The 20,849-nt window shown below is 36.8% G+C and overlaps 2 protein-coding genes across 6 annotated transcripts in view; one reads left to right on the top strand and one right to left on the bottom strand.

Annotated features, from left to right (window-relative positions):
- METTL9 (methyltransferase like 9) overlaps positions 1–20,849 on the top strand; it is a 42,358-nt gene that overhangs the window by 17,203 nt on the left and 4,306 nt on the right. For all 4 annotated transcript variants that reach the window (XM_012644972.1, XM_012644971.1, XM_012644970.1 and 1 more), the window contains exons 3-4: positions 814–1,023; positions 7,526–7,710. In XM_012644972.1, the coding sequence (XP_012500426.1) occupies positions 814–1,023; positions 7,526–7,710 (395 nt within the window). The remainder of the gene's footprint in view (positions 1–813; positions 1,024–7,525; positions 7,711–20,849) is intronic.
- The window catches only part of IGSF6 (immunoglobulin superfamily, member 6), a 7,687-nt gene continuing 1,490 nt past the window's right edge, over positions 14,653–20,849 (bottom strand). Inside the window, exons 2-6 of one of the 2 annotated variants that reach the window (XM_012644974.1) lie at positions 19,529–19,888; positions 17,316–17,422; positions 16,583–16,633; positions 16,135–16,215; positions 14,653–14,949 (exon numbers count right to left, since the gene is read on the bottom strand). In XM_012644974.1, the coding sequence (XP_012500428.1) occupies positions 14,887–14,949; positions 16,135–16,215; positions 16,583–16,633; positions 17,316–17,422; positions 19,529–19,888 (662 nt within the window). In that variant the 3' untranslated portion in view covers positions 14,653–14,886. Of the gene's footprint in view, positions 14,950–16,134; positions 16,216–16,582; positions 16,637–17,315; positions 17,423–19,528; positions 19,889–20,849 lie in introns of both variants that reach the window. The other variant, XM_012644973.1, reaches the window with a different exon arrangement.

Here is a 20,849-nt window from a genome sequence, read left to right as displayed (position 1 = left end):
GACAGACTTGGATTTGAGAGCTAGAAAACAAGTCCTAACGAGGGAGCGCATTTACTTCCCAAGGTGATGCTTTCACGAGACTTGGTTTGAACTATAGCTGCTTGTCCGAGGGTTCTCTTTGATGTCCATTTTAATTCCTCTCCATCTCTTTTTTCAAAGGCATTACTACGATTTTGAATGGTTTTTAGGACCTTTAGAAATAATAGGGTCCAGCCAATAGTTAAACATATAAACTGAGACAAGTATGACTCTACGTCTTTAGTGCAAATTAACTGATAGCAGAAGGACCACTCTTTTCCGTTTTTCTCTTAAAAATCTATTATACTTAAACCATATTTTCTCACCCTTTAGTTCCATATTTGAAATGGCTTTCTTCTCCATTTGATTTTTTTGCCTAGTGTTATTACCTGGTACCACGGTCTGACTCTGTTAGCCTGTCATCTTTTTAAACTGACAAACATGTTTTCTGTTACTCCTTCCACTTTTTCTTCCTATTTTGACTTAAGTTCTTCATGTTCATCTGTTCTTATTTCTTCTTCCTTGCCCTTGCATCCTTCTTTCCACCTTTTATTTCCCTCCTTCCCCCGTGCCTTTTGGGGTATTATTTGCAACTCCAAATACAAATGATGATGTCCGGAGGTATTTTATTAGCTTTGCTTTTTAATCATAATATGATTAAAGACAAATGCATATTTTAATCACGTAATAAAAATTTTATAAGTTCAAATGGTTTTTGGTGCTACATTCTCTTTGTGTGTGTATGGGGGATGCTTAATTTGCATAGACTGCTTGATTTTTGTCCTTTTTTTGCAGGTTGCTAGGAAGAGGCTCAATGTTTGTGTTTTCACCAGATCAATTTCAGAGACTGCTTAAAATTAATCCTGACTGGAAAACCCATAGACTTCTTGATTTAGGTGCTGGAGATGGAGAAGTCACAAAAATCATGAGCCCTCATTTTGAAGAAATCTATGCCACTGAGCTTTCTGAAACTATGATATGGCAGCTTCAGAAGAAGAAATACAGGTATAATTTTTAGACATGCTTTGGGACATATTTCTGGTTTTTAGATGTATTTCTTCTTGAATGTATATTATTTAAAGAATATAAATCAGAAGCAGTTTTCCATGATTAGGAATTAAAAAAAAAATCTTTCCATACAAAATTAAGTGGAAATTTAGAGAGAAATAATCTTCCCCTGGCAGAGGAGTTGGCACTCTAGGGAGGAAAGGATCTGGTGAGAGACAAATTGGAAAAGGCAAATCAGATGTAGGGACATGTTCCCTAATCAGAATCTGATATACTTAAATTTTTTTTTCAATTGTAGTAAAATATACATAACAGAATTTACCATTTTAGCCATTTTAAAGTGTACAGTTCAGTGGTACTGAGTACACGTTTGTTGTGCAAGCATCATCACCACCATCCATCTCCAGAACTTTTTCATCTTCCCAAGCTGAAACTCTGTACGCATTAAACAATAACTCCCATTGTCCTCTTCCCCTAGCCCTTTGCAACTAACATTCTTCTTTCTGTCACTAAGAGTTTGACTACTCTAAGTACCTGATATAAATGGAATCATTCAGTATTTTATGTTTGTGACTGGCTTATTTCACTTAGTGTAATGTCTTCAAGGTTCATACGTATTGTAGCATGTGTCACAATTTAAGGCTGAATAATATTCTGTTGTGTGCATATACCACGTTTTGTTTAGCCATTATCTGTCGATGGACACTTGGGTTACTTCTACCCTTTGGTTGTTGTGAATAATGCTGCTATGAACATGAGTAAACAAACAATCTGTGTGAGTCCCTGCTTTCACTTCTTTTGGGTATATACCCAGAAGTGGAATTGCTGGATCACGTGGTAAGTCTATGTTTAATTTTTTTGAGGAGTCGCCGTACTTTTCCATAGCAGCTGCACCATTTTACATTCCCACCAGCAATGTATAAGGGTTCCAGTTTCTCTACATCCTGACAATACTTGGTATTTTCTGTTTTGTTTGTTTTTTAATATATAACCATTGATAATGGTCGTGAAATGTTAAATCTTGGTTTCAGGACCATCTAGTGGTTGAGAGACTTAGGAAGAAGGATATTCTTTATTCAGTATTGATTCTGTTGGTTGGATGATTTCTGTATATTGTCTGAGTATAGAATGGGGGAGACAAAGCTGGAATCTGCCTCCTTCGCTATGATATTTTTGGTAAGCCTGGCTTAGCCTTATAGAGACAGGAGAAAGAATTATGTAATCACTCACTCTCCTATCCACATGTTTCTACTTTTACACACTAACACAAGAGACAGTATCAGTGTAGCTTTTGGAGCAGGGCTGGATTGAGCATTTGCAAAACATGGAAATGTTTAGTCTGGAGAAGGGTAGACCATGTAGGAGCAGGGAGAAATGGAATATTACTGTAAACAGATATTCAATGGGATTTTATATGGAAGAAAAGGATTAAGTATACTCTCTGGTGTAGTCAGGCACAGCTAAGCCCTAGAAGTTCATTTACAGGTTAGGGAGATCGTCATTCTTAATAGCTTGACCCGTCTAAGTCCTTATCATTGTCAGTGTTTAAGTAGCTGTTAGAGATGTTACAGGAGGAGACTTACATAGGTGTGAGTTTGAACTAAGTGATTCGTAAGGTCCCCTTTAGCTTTAACAATCTGTCTCAGATTAGATCCTGGTGGGTCTATGTAGTAATAATTGAAATATTTTCCTTCAATTAGAAATTAATTCACTATTTTAAAACTTGGAATGTTTTGACCTTTGTTAAAACAATGACTTAAGTCATGCTAAATTTCTAATCTGATTCCTCTTTCTCCCCACTTAAAAAAAATCAGTGCTTCGAAGTGGGAGGAAGGTGTTGGAATCAAATGATTGACACCCCTCCGCCTTCCCTTGGTTTAATTCTAAATGCCTAATGGAATTTTCAGTAAAGCTTCAGATGTTTGAATTAATAACATATCTAGAGTTTATATGGTATGGAATCCTGATAAATGTATCTACCACATAAAAAATACTTAGTCGAAATTTTTTTCCTGAAATATAGCACATATGCCAAAATCTGCAGTTTGGCCTAGATGGGAAATTCATACTGGTTGGCACTCCTTCCATAATATTATTTGGTATGGAGTAAAAATGTAGTCACAAAAGTGGCAAGTTTTGTGACCATTGGTGCAATTTGAGGTTTCAATGAGGAAGTAGTATCTTATCTAAGTTTAGAGTTCTCCCAACCCATGATGGCAAGGCAGACTTTCAGCTTAATTCCACATTATTTTTGCTTCTTTGTAAGATATATCTATTTTTGTTTCCCTTGAATATCTGGGCCCATGAAAAACAGGCTTTTGGGTCCGTCAAGGTGGCTTGCGCCTGTAATCCCAGCACTTTGGTAGGCTGAGGCGGGAGGATCGTTTGAGACCAGGAGGAGTTGGAGACCAGCCTGGGTAACATAGCAAGACTTCATTTCTACAAAAAATAGGCTGTGCATGGTGGGTCATGCTGTAATCCTAGCACTTTGGGAGGATTGCTTGAGGCCAGGAGTTCAAGACCAGCTTGAGCAACATGATGAGAGCCCCTTACAAAAATTACATCTCTACAAAAATTTGAAAAATTAGCTGGGCATGGTGGCATGTGCCTGTAGTGTTAGCTTCTTGGGAGGCTGAAGCAGGAGGATCACCTGAGCCCAGGAGTTTGAGGCTACAGTGAGCTATGATGACACAACTGTACTCTAGCCCCGGCAACAGAGTGAGACCTTGTCTCAATCAGTCAATCAATCAATCAATCAATTAGCTGGGTGTGGTGGTGAGGGCCTGTAGTCCTAGCTTCTTGAGAGGCTAAGGCAGGAACATCGCTTCAGCCCAGGAGTTGGAGGTTGCAGTGAACTTTGATTGCACCACTGTACTCACTCTAGTCTGGATGACAGGGTAAGACCCTGTCTCGAAAAACAAAAAAACCCCACAAAACCCCCCAAACAGGCTTTTTATTAAAGGTTCTGGATGGTATATTTGAAATAGGTAAGTAAACAGAAAATGACCACGTTTTTCCACTGTATTGCCAAGATGTCATTGTTTATGCCAGACAACCCTATTATAAAATTTAAGGATGTGGCTTGCATTTTTAAAGCAAAACAATAACTTTTTTGGTGTTTTTTAAATTTAGGATTTATCAAAATACTGATTGCTTTATCATTCTTTAAGGAAAAATGTATTTTAAGTCCTCCTGGAAGAGAAACTCTTACCTCATTTTCTTGAAAATGGTAACGCCCTAAACAGATACTCTGCTTCTAGGGTTAGAAATGCTGTTTTAGAAAAGCTATAGACATAGGAAAGAATTATGCAATTAATTCTTCATTATGTGCAATTATGAACAATTCTGTAATTCAAATGACAATAAATAAAAAACAATTTTCCTTTGGCAGGAAGAAATTTTGGCAGCATGTTTACCTTTCTCAGTCTGCTTTACCAAAAGTTGATGTTAAAATTAGTTTACATACTGTGAATGGTGGTTAGTAGATGGCAAAGGAAACAAGTGTGGCAAGAGGCTGCAACAGTGATGGGGATATTGGAATTAACTCTGCTCAGGTAGTTCTCATGCTGGTAATCAAAAAGGAATTATGTATACATTTTTTATACCAGAGAATAAAGTTTTTTTTTTAAGAGACAGGGTCTTGCTCTGTGGCCCAGGCTGGCATGATCATAGTTCACTGCAACCTCAACCTTCTGGGCTGAAGCAATCTTCCTGCCTCAGCCTCCTGAGTAGCTGAGACTACAGGTGCATGCCATCATGCCCAGCTAATTTTTTAAAAATTTTTTTGTAAAGACAGGGTCACCTTCTTGCTCAGGCTGGTCTGGAATTCCTGGCCTCCCGAAGTGCTGGGGTTACAGATGTGAGCCACTGCGTCCAGTCGAGAACGAAGATTTTTAATGTAAATTTGAAAGATGCTTAACTTTTAGTCACTCTATGTAGGTTTGGGATCTTTCTTATAAAGAAAATATTGTTGAGAATTCTGTTTCTCATGTTCATATCCTCTTTATTTTCTTATTAAGACTGAAGTCTTATTAAGTCTTATTAAGACTGAAGACAGATTGCCATTCACTCTCCACCTGCTAGGATGGAAGGGTTTATCCAAAGAATGATGTCAGGTCTTTCTTACCTTATATGGAGAGTGCAGGTTCATTGAGCTGAATAACATACTAGAATTTCCAAGTTAGAATTTTTACTCTGTCAGCGATTTGCCTTGTGAACTTGGACAAGTCACTTTTTTCATTTTCTCATAAAAGAGGAAAATTCTAATAACTTATGAGGATTCCTGGGCTAATAATTTATTAGGATTCCTGCAGTTTGAGCAGGGCTATTACATTTGTCTTCCTCAATGGAATTGAGTTTACAAATAGAAATCACAAAATAGAAGTAAAGATGAAGTTGAGCTTCTGTAGGTATAGGTTTAACTGTCCCAGCCTTAAAGTCATAATTTTCTGTTATATGTATTTTTCTCTTTCAAAATTGCCAATATGGAAACTACCTGTCTGAAGCTATTTCTGAGGTAGATTTAGTGAGATTATTCTAGATTAAAATATGCTGAAACTGTTTGGCTTCTGCTTTATTGTAGATAGACATAAAATTTTGTTTTGTTTTTTTAAATCGAGTATAAAATTTGTTTTTTATATTATTTTAAATTGGCTGGTTAGCTAAGGCATTAATATACAAATAGTTCTTTTTAATTCTTCATTTCACTTCTTAAAGTAGGAATTGATGAAAGTTTTATCACGAAAGTAGAATCTTCTCAGTGTTTTGAAACTCTTCTTTGAATAAATGTAGTTTTTAAAATTACTGTCGCAGTTGACTTCTGTCTAGCAAAGTGATTTTGAAGCTCCGATGCCCTTCTTATTTCAAACAATATGTAGTATGGTAAAACACCTGTAAGACAAAGGAATCTGACCAGTCCCTTGAAGTTTGTTAGACTGTTGTTTGGAAGAGGCTTTAGTTTTATAAAAATATAGATTAAAAACAAGATGCATCTGAGTGGTTTGTGTTCCTTTTTATTCTACTATTCAGAAATGCAATAAAATATGCTAATGAGTTTTTTCAAAACAGCTCTCATTATACTTTTAGAATTTTCTAAAATAGCTCTACTGTATCTCTTCAGCATTAGTAATGACTTACTTACCAAAGATCCTTTTTCTTGTTTCCTTATTCACCTCCCTCTATCATAACTTGTCTCACCTACCACATTCTGATTGGTATTAACCAGGCAGGATTAAGTAATTTGTAGAAGTGCCTTAATGGTGTGGCTAACAAAGACTCATGATATAAAAACTCTCCTTTCTGTATATAAAAATGTTATAGAGTAGCAATCCCCAACCTTTTTGGCATCAGGGACCAGTTTCATGGAAGATAATTTTTCCACAGACCAGGGGCAGGGGAGGGGATGGGGGGATGGTTTTGGGATGATTCAAGCGCATTACATTTATTGTGCAGTCAAACCTCTCTGCTAACAATAATCTGTGTTTGCAGCCACTCCCTAGTGCTGGCATGATCACCTCAGCTCCACCTCAGATCATCAGGCGTTAGATTCTCATAAGGAGCACGAAACCTAGATCCCTCGCATGTGCAGTTTACAGTAGATTTTGAGCTCCTATGAGAATCTAATGCTACTGCAGATCTGACAGGAGGCGGAGCTCAGGCGGTGATTCAAGCTATTGGGAGCAGCTGTAAATACAGATAAAGCTTCCCTCACTCACCTGCTGCCCACCTCCTGCTGTGTGGACCAATTCCTAACAGGCCATGGACTGGTACCTGTCCGTGGCCTGGGGCTGGGGACCACAGTTGTAGAAGACTAAAAATGTTCTCTACAATTAGGGTGTGTGTGTGTGTATGAAAGAGAGAGAGAGAGAGAGAGAGAGAGATAATTGAGGGTTGAAAGTAGTTTTTAAACCATGCTCTTTACTTATAGTTTTAATGGGATATACTGTATTTTTTTTTTCTGTATAGTTATTCAGATACAAAGATTTCTAGAGTATGAAATTATATCTCTTCTGGGAACAGAGATGTGCTCAAAAGGTCATAGGTTATAAGTGGAAATTATATCACTCCCAGCCACTCTTAACAATAGGAGGGACACTAGGAATAGAAAACATGAATGTATAATGTATTTTATGATTAAATTCCAAGGAATGTTAAAAAGCAGGACTCTTTTGTTCATTGACCGTTGTTTAAGAATTTGATGTCTTAGTTTTATAACCGGTTTTATCAGCTTTTGTCTTTGTATTTGTTAAACGTATAAGTTCTTGTACAGGAAACTTTGTGCATTTTGAGATTTGGAAATAGCTTAAATGTTAAATTTAAAGAAATATAGTTGTTATTTTTCTTTTGCTTGGCCATTTTATTACTGCAAATATAAATTAGAAGATTCTGAATTTACTTTGATTTAGAAGACAAGGTTAGAGCTTTTACTGGGATCTCGATTATTTTTACAGATATCTTTGAAGGGGAGTTTTATTAATCCAGGTATTTCTGATTTTTCCAGAGTACTTGGTATAAATGAATGGCAGAATACAGGGTTCCAGTATGATGTCATCAGCTGCTTGAATTTGCTGGACCGCTGTGATCAGCCCCTGACTTTGTTAAAAGATATCAGAAGTGTCTTGGAGCCAACTAGAGGAAGGGTCATCCTTGCCCTGGTCCTTCCCTTCCATCCCTATGTGGAAAACGGTAAGTGTGGTCAGACCAGTTCTTTCAGGGATAGCTGCTTATTGGTATTTGTGATTTTATGGTGTGCACAATTAAACATTGTCTAGTGCTTCTTAGAATAGCCTGGAATTTAAAATAATACAGTAAATCCATGTAAAATATCACCTTGGTTAATGTTTATCTTAAGGTGGATTTTATAGAACTCTGGCACTTTCTTTGCAGTGGTAATAATTAATACTCAGCTGGGTCTGACTGCTCAAAATTGAAAGCCTAACAGGTGTCTGTATCTGTGTTTTTAAATGGAGCTTGAACTGTTTATATATTAGCTTATAAACTAATTAAGCAATAAATGATGCCTTTTAATCTACTCCTATACTTGCTGAATGTTATGGCTGTTTTTTTTTTGCATTTTGCATCTCTTATCCCAGACTATAAAAATGATAAATGCTGTTATCTGTTTTTCCCTTTTGAAGACCATTTGCATTCTAGCATGTATCATTTCTGTGTATAACGTTTGATTTTTTGATTGCATGGTCTTGCTCTTCAGCGATATTGAATGAATACATTAGAAGAAATGGATTGATTTCATATCACTTCATATTTACTATAATTAGTGTGGTTTGTATTTTAGGTCATCTTGAAAGTTATGACTTCAAGTCTCCTTTGCATTTTTGTAAGTTAATATAGATTAATATAAAATTACTTATTGTATAAGCAATACATGTTACTATTTAAAAATCTTTAGTTTTTCTATTCTACTACCTAGTTTGACCTTGGCTTCAAAAAACTTAAGAGCTCAGAGACATTTTTAAGGAATCCGTCATTATTTTGCAAGTGTCATAGTTATCAAATACCATGAAAGTCTCTGTCTTAAGGAATAATGCTCATGTTTCTTATAACCATGGAGTTCTGCATGGATTTGTGTTATCACTTGCTTGCTCCTTAGTTTTTTCTTGTCCTTATTTCCCCCACCCCCCAGGTCTTAGTCCCTTCAGATTTAATGCTTGTCTTAACATTTATCAAATCGTTTGAGATTTGTGTTGATGGTGGGGAAAATGGGGAATTCTTGAGATGTGGAAGGGAGTGGAAGAGAACAGATAGAACAGATGTCCCCTCTCCCATCTTATATTACATTCCTATTGTTGAATAGTTTGTCATGGTAAAGAAAAAAACTGCTTTAAGTGTGTGTCCATATATCATCTATATGTTACACAGTGAAAAATGCCTAGTAAATGTCCTTCTTGGTGATTCAGCAACCTGATCTTATTTCAGTGCTATTCCCTGTGTAATTAAGCCTCAGCTCCATCTCCATTGCACTCACTAGTCATCAGTTTGCACGATCTTGGCTTCCTGTGTCCTGTTGGGCAACCACGTGATAGAACTTTAATGCTACTTCCTGGCATAGCAGGAGGTGGAAGAGCAGGGGGAAGAAACATCAATCTAAGCACGACTTTTATTTCCTTGTGTTCTGACACTAAAAATGGAAAGGAAGTCAAACTAGACAAGAGGGCAGTCTCCACTAAGGATTGAAAACAAGCTCCTTGATTGTGGATGTACAGAGCTTGCTTTTTGAGTCTAAGGATTCTGGCACATGACACATTGCAAATCTGAGACAAGAAGCCTTGTTGCTGTGGGTGACCTTTAGTGACCTATAAATTTTGCAGACTGCTTCACGGCACTCTATTATTGCTTCCTTTCTCTAAGTCACTAATTAGATCCTGATGATTTTCATGTGAAACTGTGAGGAGTGGGAGGTACAAAATGATCTTGCTGTGTGAATTCTTGAATACCGGACTGTTTTAACGATATCTGAGTGTGCTTTGCATTCTTGGCTTAATTTATTTTTTAACAAAAAACAGTTGTAGGTGAAATGATTACTTGTGTAATTTTTTTGGTAAATGTCTTGAAGTTGAACCACAACCATTTTGTTACTTAGGTTAATTTAGGAAAAAACAAAATTCAAAAATACATCTTTCTAATCTATTAATATAGTTTATTTGGTTTACTGGCCCAGTTTTGGTTAGGGGTTGTTAAATCTAGTGAGAATCTAGAGAGATAGTGTATGCAAATACAAGTCTATGTGTACATTAAGGAACTATTTATACAGCCCTTTGGCAACTTTATCACTTTTTCCTGGGGTCATTGGTCTAATTAAATTAGACATATTTAGTCTTAAAGCTCTCATCCATCTAGATATTGAGAATTGTTTTAAGTACTAAAAAAAGGAAAAGTATGTAATCAAGAAAAGGAGAGTTACATTGTAAAAATGAAAATTTAATGACATTTAATTTTTCAAAATTGTAATTTTTATTAAAAAGTAATTAAGGGTAAAAGTTCAAGCAGCTTGGGATAGGGTGTACAATGAAAAGTTTCTCACCCACTCCAGTTCCACAACCTTGTTCAGGTATCTTAAATATTCTTCAAAAGATAGTCTATGCAAATATAAGTATGTATGTACATTAAAAAATTACTTATACAGATAGAAGCCCATTATAAATACTTTTGCTGCCGTTTTCCACTTAAATGTATCTGAGAAAGTATTTCTTACCAGCGTTCCATGTCTCCACTGTCTGATGTAAGCAGCAGTATGCTGGAGCAGCCAGGACTGGCTCATGATAGCCGATTGTTACATTGGTAGGGATTTAGTGAACTGCTTGCTAAAGGTGGCTCCTATTGAAACTAACCGTGTATTTATACCATGGAAATTGGTGAACACTACAAATAGCCTCGCCCTTCTCCAAGCTGGGTGTTAAGACTTACCAGCACACTGCTGCAGTGTGCAGCTTTGCTTGGGGAGGCCCCTGTTGATGCCCTTCGAGATACCAGCATTTGGCAGACATTTTTGTCTTATTTCTAACTTTAATGAAAATATTTCTATGTTAAATATTATGCTGTTTTTTTTGACTTGAGTTCGATGTTTGGCTTGAGATAGTATGTTTTTAAAATCCTGTTTTATTAAGAACTTAAAAAATCAGGAATTTTGTCACCTAAGTTTTCAACATCTGTGGAGGATGGTCATATTGTTTTTCCTTCCTTGACTTATGAAATTAATAGTTCTTTTCAGATCTCCCTCTCTCTCTGTCTCTCCCCACCCTTGATTTTTGGGCTTAAACTCAATAGTCTTTTTTTTTTTTCCTTCTTCCTAGACACTGGGTTTTACTCCGTCACCCAGGCTAGAGTTTGGTGGCATGATCATAGCTCATTGCAGCTTCAAACTCTTGGGCTCAAGTGATCCTCCTGCCTCAGCCTTTAGAGTAGCTGGGGCTATAGTTGTGTGCCACCATGCCCAGCTAATTTTTAAAATTATTTTTTGTAGAGATGGTGTCTTGTTACGTTGACCAGGCTGGTCTTGAACTCCTGGGCTCAAGGAACCCTCCTGCCTTGGCCTCCCAAAGTGCTGGGATTACAGGTGTGAGCCACTGTGCCCAGCCAATAGTCTTTTTTTTTTTTTTTTCTTAAATGCATCACTAGATTCTATTTACAGAAATTCAAAATAAAAATAGGAGCGTTAATATTATGGATAGTGATATTTGTTCTGTACCCAATCATTTTTTTTTATTTATATGATTTATATGGAGGGAAGACATTATATTTTGTTATATTTTGGTATCAGTGTTCTGATGTTGTAAAAAATAATATGGAACATTATGCTCTATATTCTGTTCTTTGAAAGTTTGGTAGAATTCTCTTGTGAAACTATCTAGGCCTGTGCTTTTTGAGTGGTATATCCCTGTGGCAACCTTCTTACTTTCTTCTGGGGCCATTGGTCTGATTAAGTTAAACATGTTGAGTCTTAAAGCTCTCATCAGTCTAAATAGAAATAAGCAACTGACAGAACTGTTTTGTGGAAAGATCTTGGGTTTTGGGGGCTGACCCCTGTTTGAAATATGGATTACTTGGGCCTGTCATTGATCTTAGTGTTTCATCTGCAAAAAAAGGGGCTAATACCTACTTTGAGGCTTATTGTGAGAATTAAATAATCTAACATATAAGACAGTGCCCAGCTGCGTCTGTCTCATTACTGGTATTTAATAAATGTTAGATTCATTTGATTCTATCTTATTCTATTACTTTGTTTGTGGCTTTATTGATTATACTTGTTCACAGTTTTTCAGACTGAAATAATTGTATCTTTTAGATCTGTCTGAAACTCGTAATAATCAGAATTTGAAGTCTTCTTTCTGCTTTTTAACTTTATCTCAATAAAGTCTGTGCATTCTCCATTGTTTTATGTTAATTGATGCCACAGAGGCTTAACTGTCTGCCTAATAGCCAGGATTTCAGATTCTCTCAAGACTTACATGGTATGAAAAAAAAATTACTTATTTTAAAAATCCTATTAGCATCTTTTGGTATATGGTTTAAGAGCTCTTGTCTAGAGGGTATGTAGACACTAGAACACCTGTTTCCCTCTTAATGCTGTGTTATGGATTACATGTTTGCACCCCCCCAAAGTCATATGTTGAAACCTCTCTCTACCCCTGTTATGATGGCATGAGGAGATGAGGCCTTTGGGAGGTAATTAAGATGAGCTGAGGACGGAGCCCTCATGAATGTGAGTAGTGCCCTTATAAGAGTTCTGAGAGATCTTGCTTCTCTCTGCTCTCTACCACATGAGAGTATAATAAGTTAGCAGTCTGCAGCTGGGAAGAGGGTCCTTACCAGAGCCCAACCATTCTGGCATCCTAATCTCAGACTTCCAGCCTCCAGAACCATGAGAAGTAAATTTCTGCTGTTTATAAGCCACCCAGTCTATGGTAATTTGTTATAGCAGCCCAAACTATTAATAAAACAAATTGTTTCAGTATTGCTCACTTTTCATTGTCCTGGGAAATTCAAATCTAATCAGAAAACTATAGTTTAATCTTTTCCAATGAATATTCTTCTGGATGCTCAGATAGCAGGAAAATTAATAGTGTTAGGGATTCAATGAACTGTCATTATGGAAAGGGGTGAGCGTTGATGGCTAGGAAGAGAAGTGTGCCATGCATCTCAGTTGACATGCTGAAAGAGTATTTTTCTATAGAAACATTGTTCAATTGCATTTTTTATATAAACACATTCGAAGGCCTACTATGTACCAGGTAGTGTGCTAGGCAGTGGAAATACAAAGATAAATGGGAATTGTGCTTCTACTCTTAAAACACAGAGTAATATAGAAAATAGATGTAAAGAGATAATGGCGTGATAAGAAATATGACCAAAGTACCATAGGGTTAGAGAAAGAAAGTTCCATTAAATGTTGGGGGAGTTAGGGAAGGTTTCATGTTGGGGCTGACATTTGAGCTTTGTTTGTAATCTGAAGCGTTTTACCAGGCAGAGGGGAAGAGCATATTCAAAAGCATGAGGGTGTGAACAAGATCCAGGGTTAGGGTAGGGCAAGTTGTGTGACTCAAGGATAATATGCAAAAGAGGCCTTTGATTGTATAATAGTGTGGTACTCGATAAGTATTGTTGGCTTGATGGATGAATAAATGAATATTATATATACATCAGCCACTCTTAATACATGACTTAGACGAATAGAACTCCTTTCTTTTGGAAAGTGGATCCCTTAAAAATCAATCTTTGAAACACAATCCTTACATTTGGGAAAGGCATATTCTGAATCAAACACTAGTTCATCTTAGAGATTTTGTCTCCTTGTTAGCTACACAAAGAGCAGCATATGTTCAGCTCTGGAATTAAGTACCAAAATGTAATGACTCCCAGAAATGGAAAGTAAATGGTCTAATTCAACACTTCTTCTATTCATCTAGATGGAATTAGTACTTGCCAATGTTTTTACAGTCTGGTTTAGAAGTTCATTTATTTCACCTGAGCCAGTGGTCTCAAAGTGTGGGGGTATACACCTCAGGGAGTATACAAGACAATTTATTTTCGAATATAGGAAGAAAATATTAGCATTTCTATTTATATTGCTGTTTATACCATTGTTTAATTTCCATTTTTCTATATAAGATACAAACGTACATAGCCACACATACACATACATGCATACACTATACACAACACACATATATAACATATATGCACACACACGTGTACAAGTACATACAAATAAAATGAGATTACATGCTCCCTCCTCTCCTCTTTGCATTTTTCTGGACACATGATCAGAAGGGTTTGATATCACTGATTTAAGTGCATCAATGCAAAATGATTTCAAAGGGATCTTAGAATATTTTAAAATTCTATCTAGGTTTTAAAAAGAATATGTCTCATTTAATACCAGTTTAAAAGAAACACTTTAATGAAATAAACGTAATAGGTCATAATTCATGTTTAATAATGAATGTACTCTTGTGGATGCGTTAGATTTTTTTATACCGAAGTAGCTTTCAAAGAGCAATCCATATCATGTTTTCTTAGTGAAGTGGTAATGAATTCTATAAATATCTTTGCTGTACCCAGCCCCCTATCTGATATTAACCTCCTAAATTGGTTAAAAATCAGTATTGCGAATATACTCCTAAAGTCAATGCTTGCTGCACACGCCTTCCCTGGTGCTGTTTATTTGGCACAACACTGACATCTAGAGTCAGTTGTGGCTTATTTGTTCTGTTACCTGCTTTGGATTTTCTTTATTTTGGCTTTTATTTTCTTCCTCTACTCTGTATTTTCACTTTTCGCAGGAAGCATAATGTAAGTTATTTTGCATACCCTGGCAGGCAAATGTGCATTATACCATTGCCCCATTATAGTATCAGAGGAAATAATTTTCATGCTAAGGACTTTTCACAATGAATTTTTCTGACTCATATTTTGGCACTTTGCTCCCTCCCAGCTATTCTGATTGTCCCATCATTTCCGCAACCCAGAAAGATGATTCTTCCACTCAAGATTGAGGCATGTAGGGTTTGATTTCAAGTCTTCAGGGTAGCAGTCATCACGTACCTCATATTTTGACTGAAACAAACTTAGGGTACATGTTATAAAAGTTTTTGAAAATGTTAGGCTGCTTAGAATTTTCTTGGCAAATTAGGAAAGCATTTTCAGTTGCTTTTTGTTGGGTTTTTAGTATTTTGGTGGTTACTATTAGTTATTGTTTCCTCATACTCTGGCATCTTCTTTGGAGACAGTTGTCTTTTCCATTTACCTTTGATTGCTTTTTTTAAGACCTGTTGAGTCTCCATTAACACTGCCGTAGCTTCTGGAGTTGGGTTTTCAGTGACTTAATTGAAAATTAAAATGTTTCTATGATCTTTCATAGTTGGAAAGTGCTCTTCTGTTTTCATAAGTGGTGTTGTCTTCTTTCTCCTGCAGTGGTAAATAGTGAGCCGTGTTTAAGGTTATGTAACCAATGATGTCATCCTCCAAGCAACACAGAAGCCATTATGCCATCTTGCATCCTGGGTCCTAAGTACCCTTACAGTATTCTTAAAGGCTAGGTTACCATCTTCCCTGTATGCATTTAGAGTAGGATGTGGGAACTGAAAAATAATTTTCCTGTTCAGTTGCCATTGTCAAAACCCTGGCTGGGAACTTTACGATTCTTACTTCTAGGCCTACCTTCACGCCACTTACCTTTGCCTCTTTGTTGAAAAAGATGCCTCAGCCTCAATAAGAAAAAAGTGTGCCCAGGCATTTATAATTATTCAGCATGACATCTTAGGTAATTAGACCATCCATCATATTTATGTATTTGTATATACACTGAAGGATGAAATGACTGCTTGGACAATATTCTGTCCTTGGAAAAAAATCCAATATATCTTGTATCAGTCTCCTGTTACATTTGCCTCTTGGCTGCTATTTAAGAAGAAAATAGTTTTACTAGTATATAAATTCACATTGTTTTCTGTACATTTTAGTTTAAATCTGAGCTATCTGATCATGCATCATGGAAACCAAGTATCTGTTGTAGTAGCTCTAAAACAGCATCTTGTTTGAAAAACTTGTTTATATAGCACTTTAGAGAAACATTGTCAGAATGTATTAGATAATATAGATGTATTCTTCCTATCAATCCAACTCCAAAGACTGATGAAATACTCATTTTTTATCTCATTAACTGCATCTTTTCTAATGTGAATTTATTTTTGCCTTATCAGTAACAAGTAATTTTTTCTTCATAATTTGATCCACAAATGTTTGCAGCATCTATATAATGCCTACTACTGCGTGCAAGATGCTGTACAAAGTAGCTTCTAAGCCATCCTTTTAAAACATCCTTATCTATTTTGAAAACATTGCCTGTGTCCAGTGTGTTTCTGAGAGTTTCCATGTCACTAAGATATGAGCCTGGGGCTATTTAATACTGTCTCAGGTGTTTTTTGTTACGTGTTTATCAAAATAGGTTCTATACAAAAATGCATTTTATGTGACAGTCCTCTTTTAGACTGTTCTGAAGGAAAACATGGTTATTGACAACTTGTTGGCCGCTTCGTTTTTTCAGACATGCTTTATGTCTGTGTTACCTTTTTTTTGATATTTTACACTTACAGGTTGTTGGCTTGTTTCCACATATCTCTTATGGTATAGTTCTTGAGCAATTTCCTGAAAAATACGCCGAGCACTCTTCTTCTGTAAATACAAATGGGAAAAAAAAAATCTTTCTTTGAGGACTATTAGCAATGATTATTGCACACCATCAGAACCTTTTCTTTCTTTATTGCCACCAGTCTCAGAAACTACGCCCTCATCCATACCTACAGTTAACTCTTTTTATTTTAAGTACATTAAATAGAATTTATGGTTGAGAACTGTCAAATTTAAATCACAGTTTACCACTTGAGATTATATTATCTTTGCGTTTCTCAACAATAGGAAACATTAATGTTTATGGTTGAAAGTTACCATGATATTCTCTGTGTTTCTTAAAATATTTCAGATTTGAAATAGTTACAACCAGCCACAACTTTAAAAATATTTTGCAAGTGTTGGTCTTTACCTTTTGGGAATCATCTTTTGTTTCTTTCTTTCTTAGAGTGTTAGATTTTGACTGCTAAGAAGAAAAGAAAAGTATATAAAACATTTTATGCACTCATAATTGTGACAGATAATCTCATACCATAATAAGATTAAACTATCTTAATATTTAAATGATATACAATAAGAGATCATTTTTATCATTTCTGAGATGCTGTTATTCCATTAAGAAAGTAATTGAACAACTCAAACTGGTGTCAATTGTAGGATTTATAGTAATCATACCACAACATGTATATACCCCCTCTTATAACATGCTCAGCCAAAAGATACTCTTTCTTAGTAGTAACTGTAGGCCTTTTTTGAATATTTTAAGGCAGCTTCTAGTCTCTTCATTAACCCCTTTTTGTTCTTAAAGACTATTCTTAGGGCTTTCATATATAACAATAATATTCCACTCCTACCTCCCCACCCCTCACCTGTGCAGCAGAAAGATAGCATAGATGGTTCTGTGCTTTAAAGCCCATATAATAATAATAACCCTATAAATTGTGTACTCTGGTTAATCATTTCAGTGATGAGAATTTATGCCTCCTTCTACAGCCCTCTCCTGCAGGTGGTGTTCCCTGCAGATGCAAAGGAAGATATTAGGTGAACTCTTTCTGAGGCTCACAAGTTGTGGAGAGATGGAAATTATCTTCCTTGTGATAACTTTCAAGGCTATAGGGAAATCAGTGTAAGAAAATGTGACTTACTTTGGAGAGGACTATGAAGACGACACACACACCAGTAATGTAGACAGACAGCAGTGACAGGACAGCTATCAGGAAACTCTGCAGTTCCTTGCTGAGAAGCTTAGTTTCTTAATTACAGAAACAGAAAGAAACACAGTCACAATTGAAGCATATTCCTGCAATACATATATAAAGTATAATTGATGCTGCGTGTTAGAGGTGAAATGTGCACTTTCTCTGCTTGCCTGTTCATATAAAAATTTGTTCAGGGTTTCTTGATTCAAAAGACAGTCAAGTATGTGATAGTTAAAGTCAGTTCATTGGTTCTTTAACGTATTATACCAAAAGCATTACTCATTTTTAAAAATTAAAAATTCATTTATCCATTTGTCCTAATGCTAAGAATTGTTTTTTATATAAAGCATTACTTGAAGTTAGATGAACATTTCAAGATAGTTTGTTTAAGGGAATTTAAAATTTCTTTTGGTAGAAATGCTGTACAAGTGTCATTAAGAGTGTGCTTATGTAGTTAAGACATTTTCACATGTATTGTTAATGCTGACATTTATAACCTTGGAGCTGTTTAGTGTACATAGCTGAATAGCGCGTCTGTAAAAGAACCTGCAAAGACCATGCGTTGTAAGCAAGCATTGCTTGCTTAAAAGACAGGTGTTGTTATTGCTACATGTACTCTTCTTTCTTTATGTAATAATGAAGTTCTGAAAGCAGAATTATTGAATCCATTTTCACATTCTGAATTTCTCAAGCGTCCTGTGCTCTAGGTAAGAATTAAATAACATGCCTTGTCTTCAGGTAGCTGATTATTTGAAGTACAAAATACAGTTACATGTGTAATTATTATCTGAATAACCTGAAACTAAATATCCCATAGATGCTTATCCTGTGAACTCAGTTTATACAGTGTACATTTTTTATATGTGAAACTAATGAATTAACCACATCTATGCAACTTTGAAAGAAAAAATTTCAGTGCTAAATGAGGAGCTCTCTATAGAAAAGGCAGGAAGTTGCCATGCCTGTCTTAAAAAAACCTTCATTTCTGCTCATAGAGAAGAATCTCTTCATATAAGCCTTGCAGTTGTAAAGACCTTCATCTCTTTACAAGCCATTTTTCCTTTTGACTAACATTTTTTTATAGAAGGCTAATGCAGTGAGACATATAAATATCTAAAGTTGTCAGGTGTGTGTTCTACTACCAGTAGCTAACGTTTACTGAGTATTTGCTATATGGTAAGCACTATTAAAAGTGCTTTGTATAAATTAACTCATTTGTAATTTATAAGTGAGAATAACTAAGGTTAAATGCCATTCAAATATTCAGAGCCCTTTAGAACATCCCTGGGAGTTAAAAGCAGCAATTATGATACTGGATGATCTCAGATCCTTGGAGTCCTATTTTAAAACTAAAGGGCTGATTGATTTTGAGCTCATGTTTTAATGATCTCAGTGCTCATCATACCAGAGTCCTTTCTAAGGGAAGAGATCCAACAATGGCAAGGAGTTACTGCTGCTCTCTTTCTTGCCCTAGAATCAAGTGAAACTTTTTCTTTGAAATTTCTTAATCTCTGACTAGTCAAGGAATGACTTGGTGAGATTACTGATAGGATTTAACTAGGTTTCATGTCCTCACTTGGGTGAGGAATTGTCACGGGTTTTGGCAAATCTCAGGAAGCCAGAGCCATCACTCTCAGTTCTTTGTTATCCATGCAGAGTGGGAAGGCTCAGGGATCCTCCAGTGGCTTCTCTCCAACTTTGTGCTAATTCTCCATAAGGCATATTTTCTCTGAGTCCAATGTATTGATCATTTATGTTTCTCTAGTGCTTTGTTTTAGGTGGTGCAATACCAGATCAGGTCCTAAGAAAGCTGATAGTTTCTCATCACAAGTTTCCTTTGGTACATTACACCAAACCATTGTAATATACAGAAAGGATGAAAGTGATTGGTTAGCCTTCACTAGTAAAGTCTGGATATCGAGAGAGAATGTAGCAACTGCATACCACTGACTTGGTGTCCATGGATGTTGGGAGGTGGGGTTGGAGTAGTTCTTTAATCCAAATCTCATGGCAACTTGTGCTCAGATCATGCCCTTCATTGGCTAGGGTATTAAATTAGCAAGTTTATCTCATGATTTTTGCATGTGAGTAAATTCTGTAATGATTGTAAGTCTGAGCAAAATGCAAGGATGCACTGAAATAAAGCCGAACTGACTGACCTCTTACTACCAGCGTGGTCCCTCCTCCGGTTTGCTTAGCTCTGGGTCCCCGTGCACTGGGAAATGCTATTCCACAGATGTAAATTGCACTGTCATTTGAAGTCACTCTGTTTACAGTGAGGGAAACTTGGTTTTGTGCCAGGGTTTCCCTTACTGTGAATTTGTCTGCCTCACTTCGGCATCCGTCCAAGCACAGGTTCTCAGGCTGGTGAGTGCCGTAGCGAAACCACAAGCTTGTTGGATGCTCTGAAGGGCATCCAGTGTCAGAGAAGTTACACTCTATGGTGACAGCCTTGTGAGTGTAGTCCACCTCTAGGTAATGTGGTTGTGTGACCGAGACAGTACAGGCACCCACAGCACCTGTGGGAGGAAGCAGATGGTGGTTTAGTGGGCTTCTCACCTCACTTTGCCTGTGCTTTTATTTATATTTTCTGGCTAGGAAATCCAGCCATTTTCTTACCTTACTCCCAGTGCAAACAAGACTAATACACCAGTGGTCCTCGCTTGTTCTAACTCCCCATGTTTCTGACGTTTACCTGCTGGTTTGTGTGATGTCTGGTTACCTGAGGATGGCCCCAGAGAGGTTCCAGTGAAATCAGCATCATGAGCAGAGGTAGCAGCATATCTGGAGTCTGAAGTTTGGGGTCCAGGTGTACATTCTTGCTACTTACAAGCTCTCCTTTGATCACCTGCAGATCATGTAATCTCCCAGCCTGCTTCATCATCTGTGCCCCTCCCCTCACAGGATTGCTGTTTCCAGTGTGGTGACCTGTGTCCAACTCCTCGAACAAATGTTGCTGCCGCTGATGGAGCACATGAGCAGTATCGATTTTTGGGTTTTGTGGGGATTGGGATCGCTAGGAATTCAGGGCAATTCACAATTGTTTCTTTGTGAGCCTGGTGTCCCTTCGGGAAACATGATAAAGGGCAAGATGTACACCTGTGGAAATCCAGCCCTGGCTTATCCTACGATGTCTTTGATTACTGAGCAGAGGCCAACCGAGCTAGCCATGCCATGGCTAGGCAGATTCGATTTCTTCCTGGCACGGGTATACTCTGTGTGGGTGCTTGTAGCATTTATCTTATTTGATTGACAATATTGTGATAAAGAACACAGACTTGAGTTCAGATCCATCTTAATCTCAAGTTGTCTTTCAGATAAAGTTTTTAAAGGGGAAGCTAAGGAGCTGGGCACAGTGGCATGTACCTGTAGTCCCAGCTATTTGAGAGGCTGAGGTGGGAGGATTGCTTGAGCCCAGGAGTTGGAGGCCAGCCTGGGAAACACAGAGACCCCATCTCTATAAAAGAAATACTAAAAAAT

Source organism: Propithecus coquereli, unplaced genomic scaffold (assembly GCF_000956105.1).
Source record: "Propithecus coquereli isolate 6110/MARCELLA unplaced genomic scaffold, Pcoq_1.0 Scaffold223, whole genome shotgun sequence".
In the NCBI taxonomy this organism is placed as follows: Eukaryota; Metazoa; Chordata; class Mammalia; order Primates; family Indriidae; genus Propithecus; species Propithecus coquereli.
This window is presented reverse-complemented; position numbering and strand designations above follow the sequence as displayed.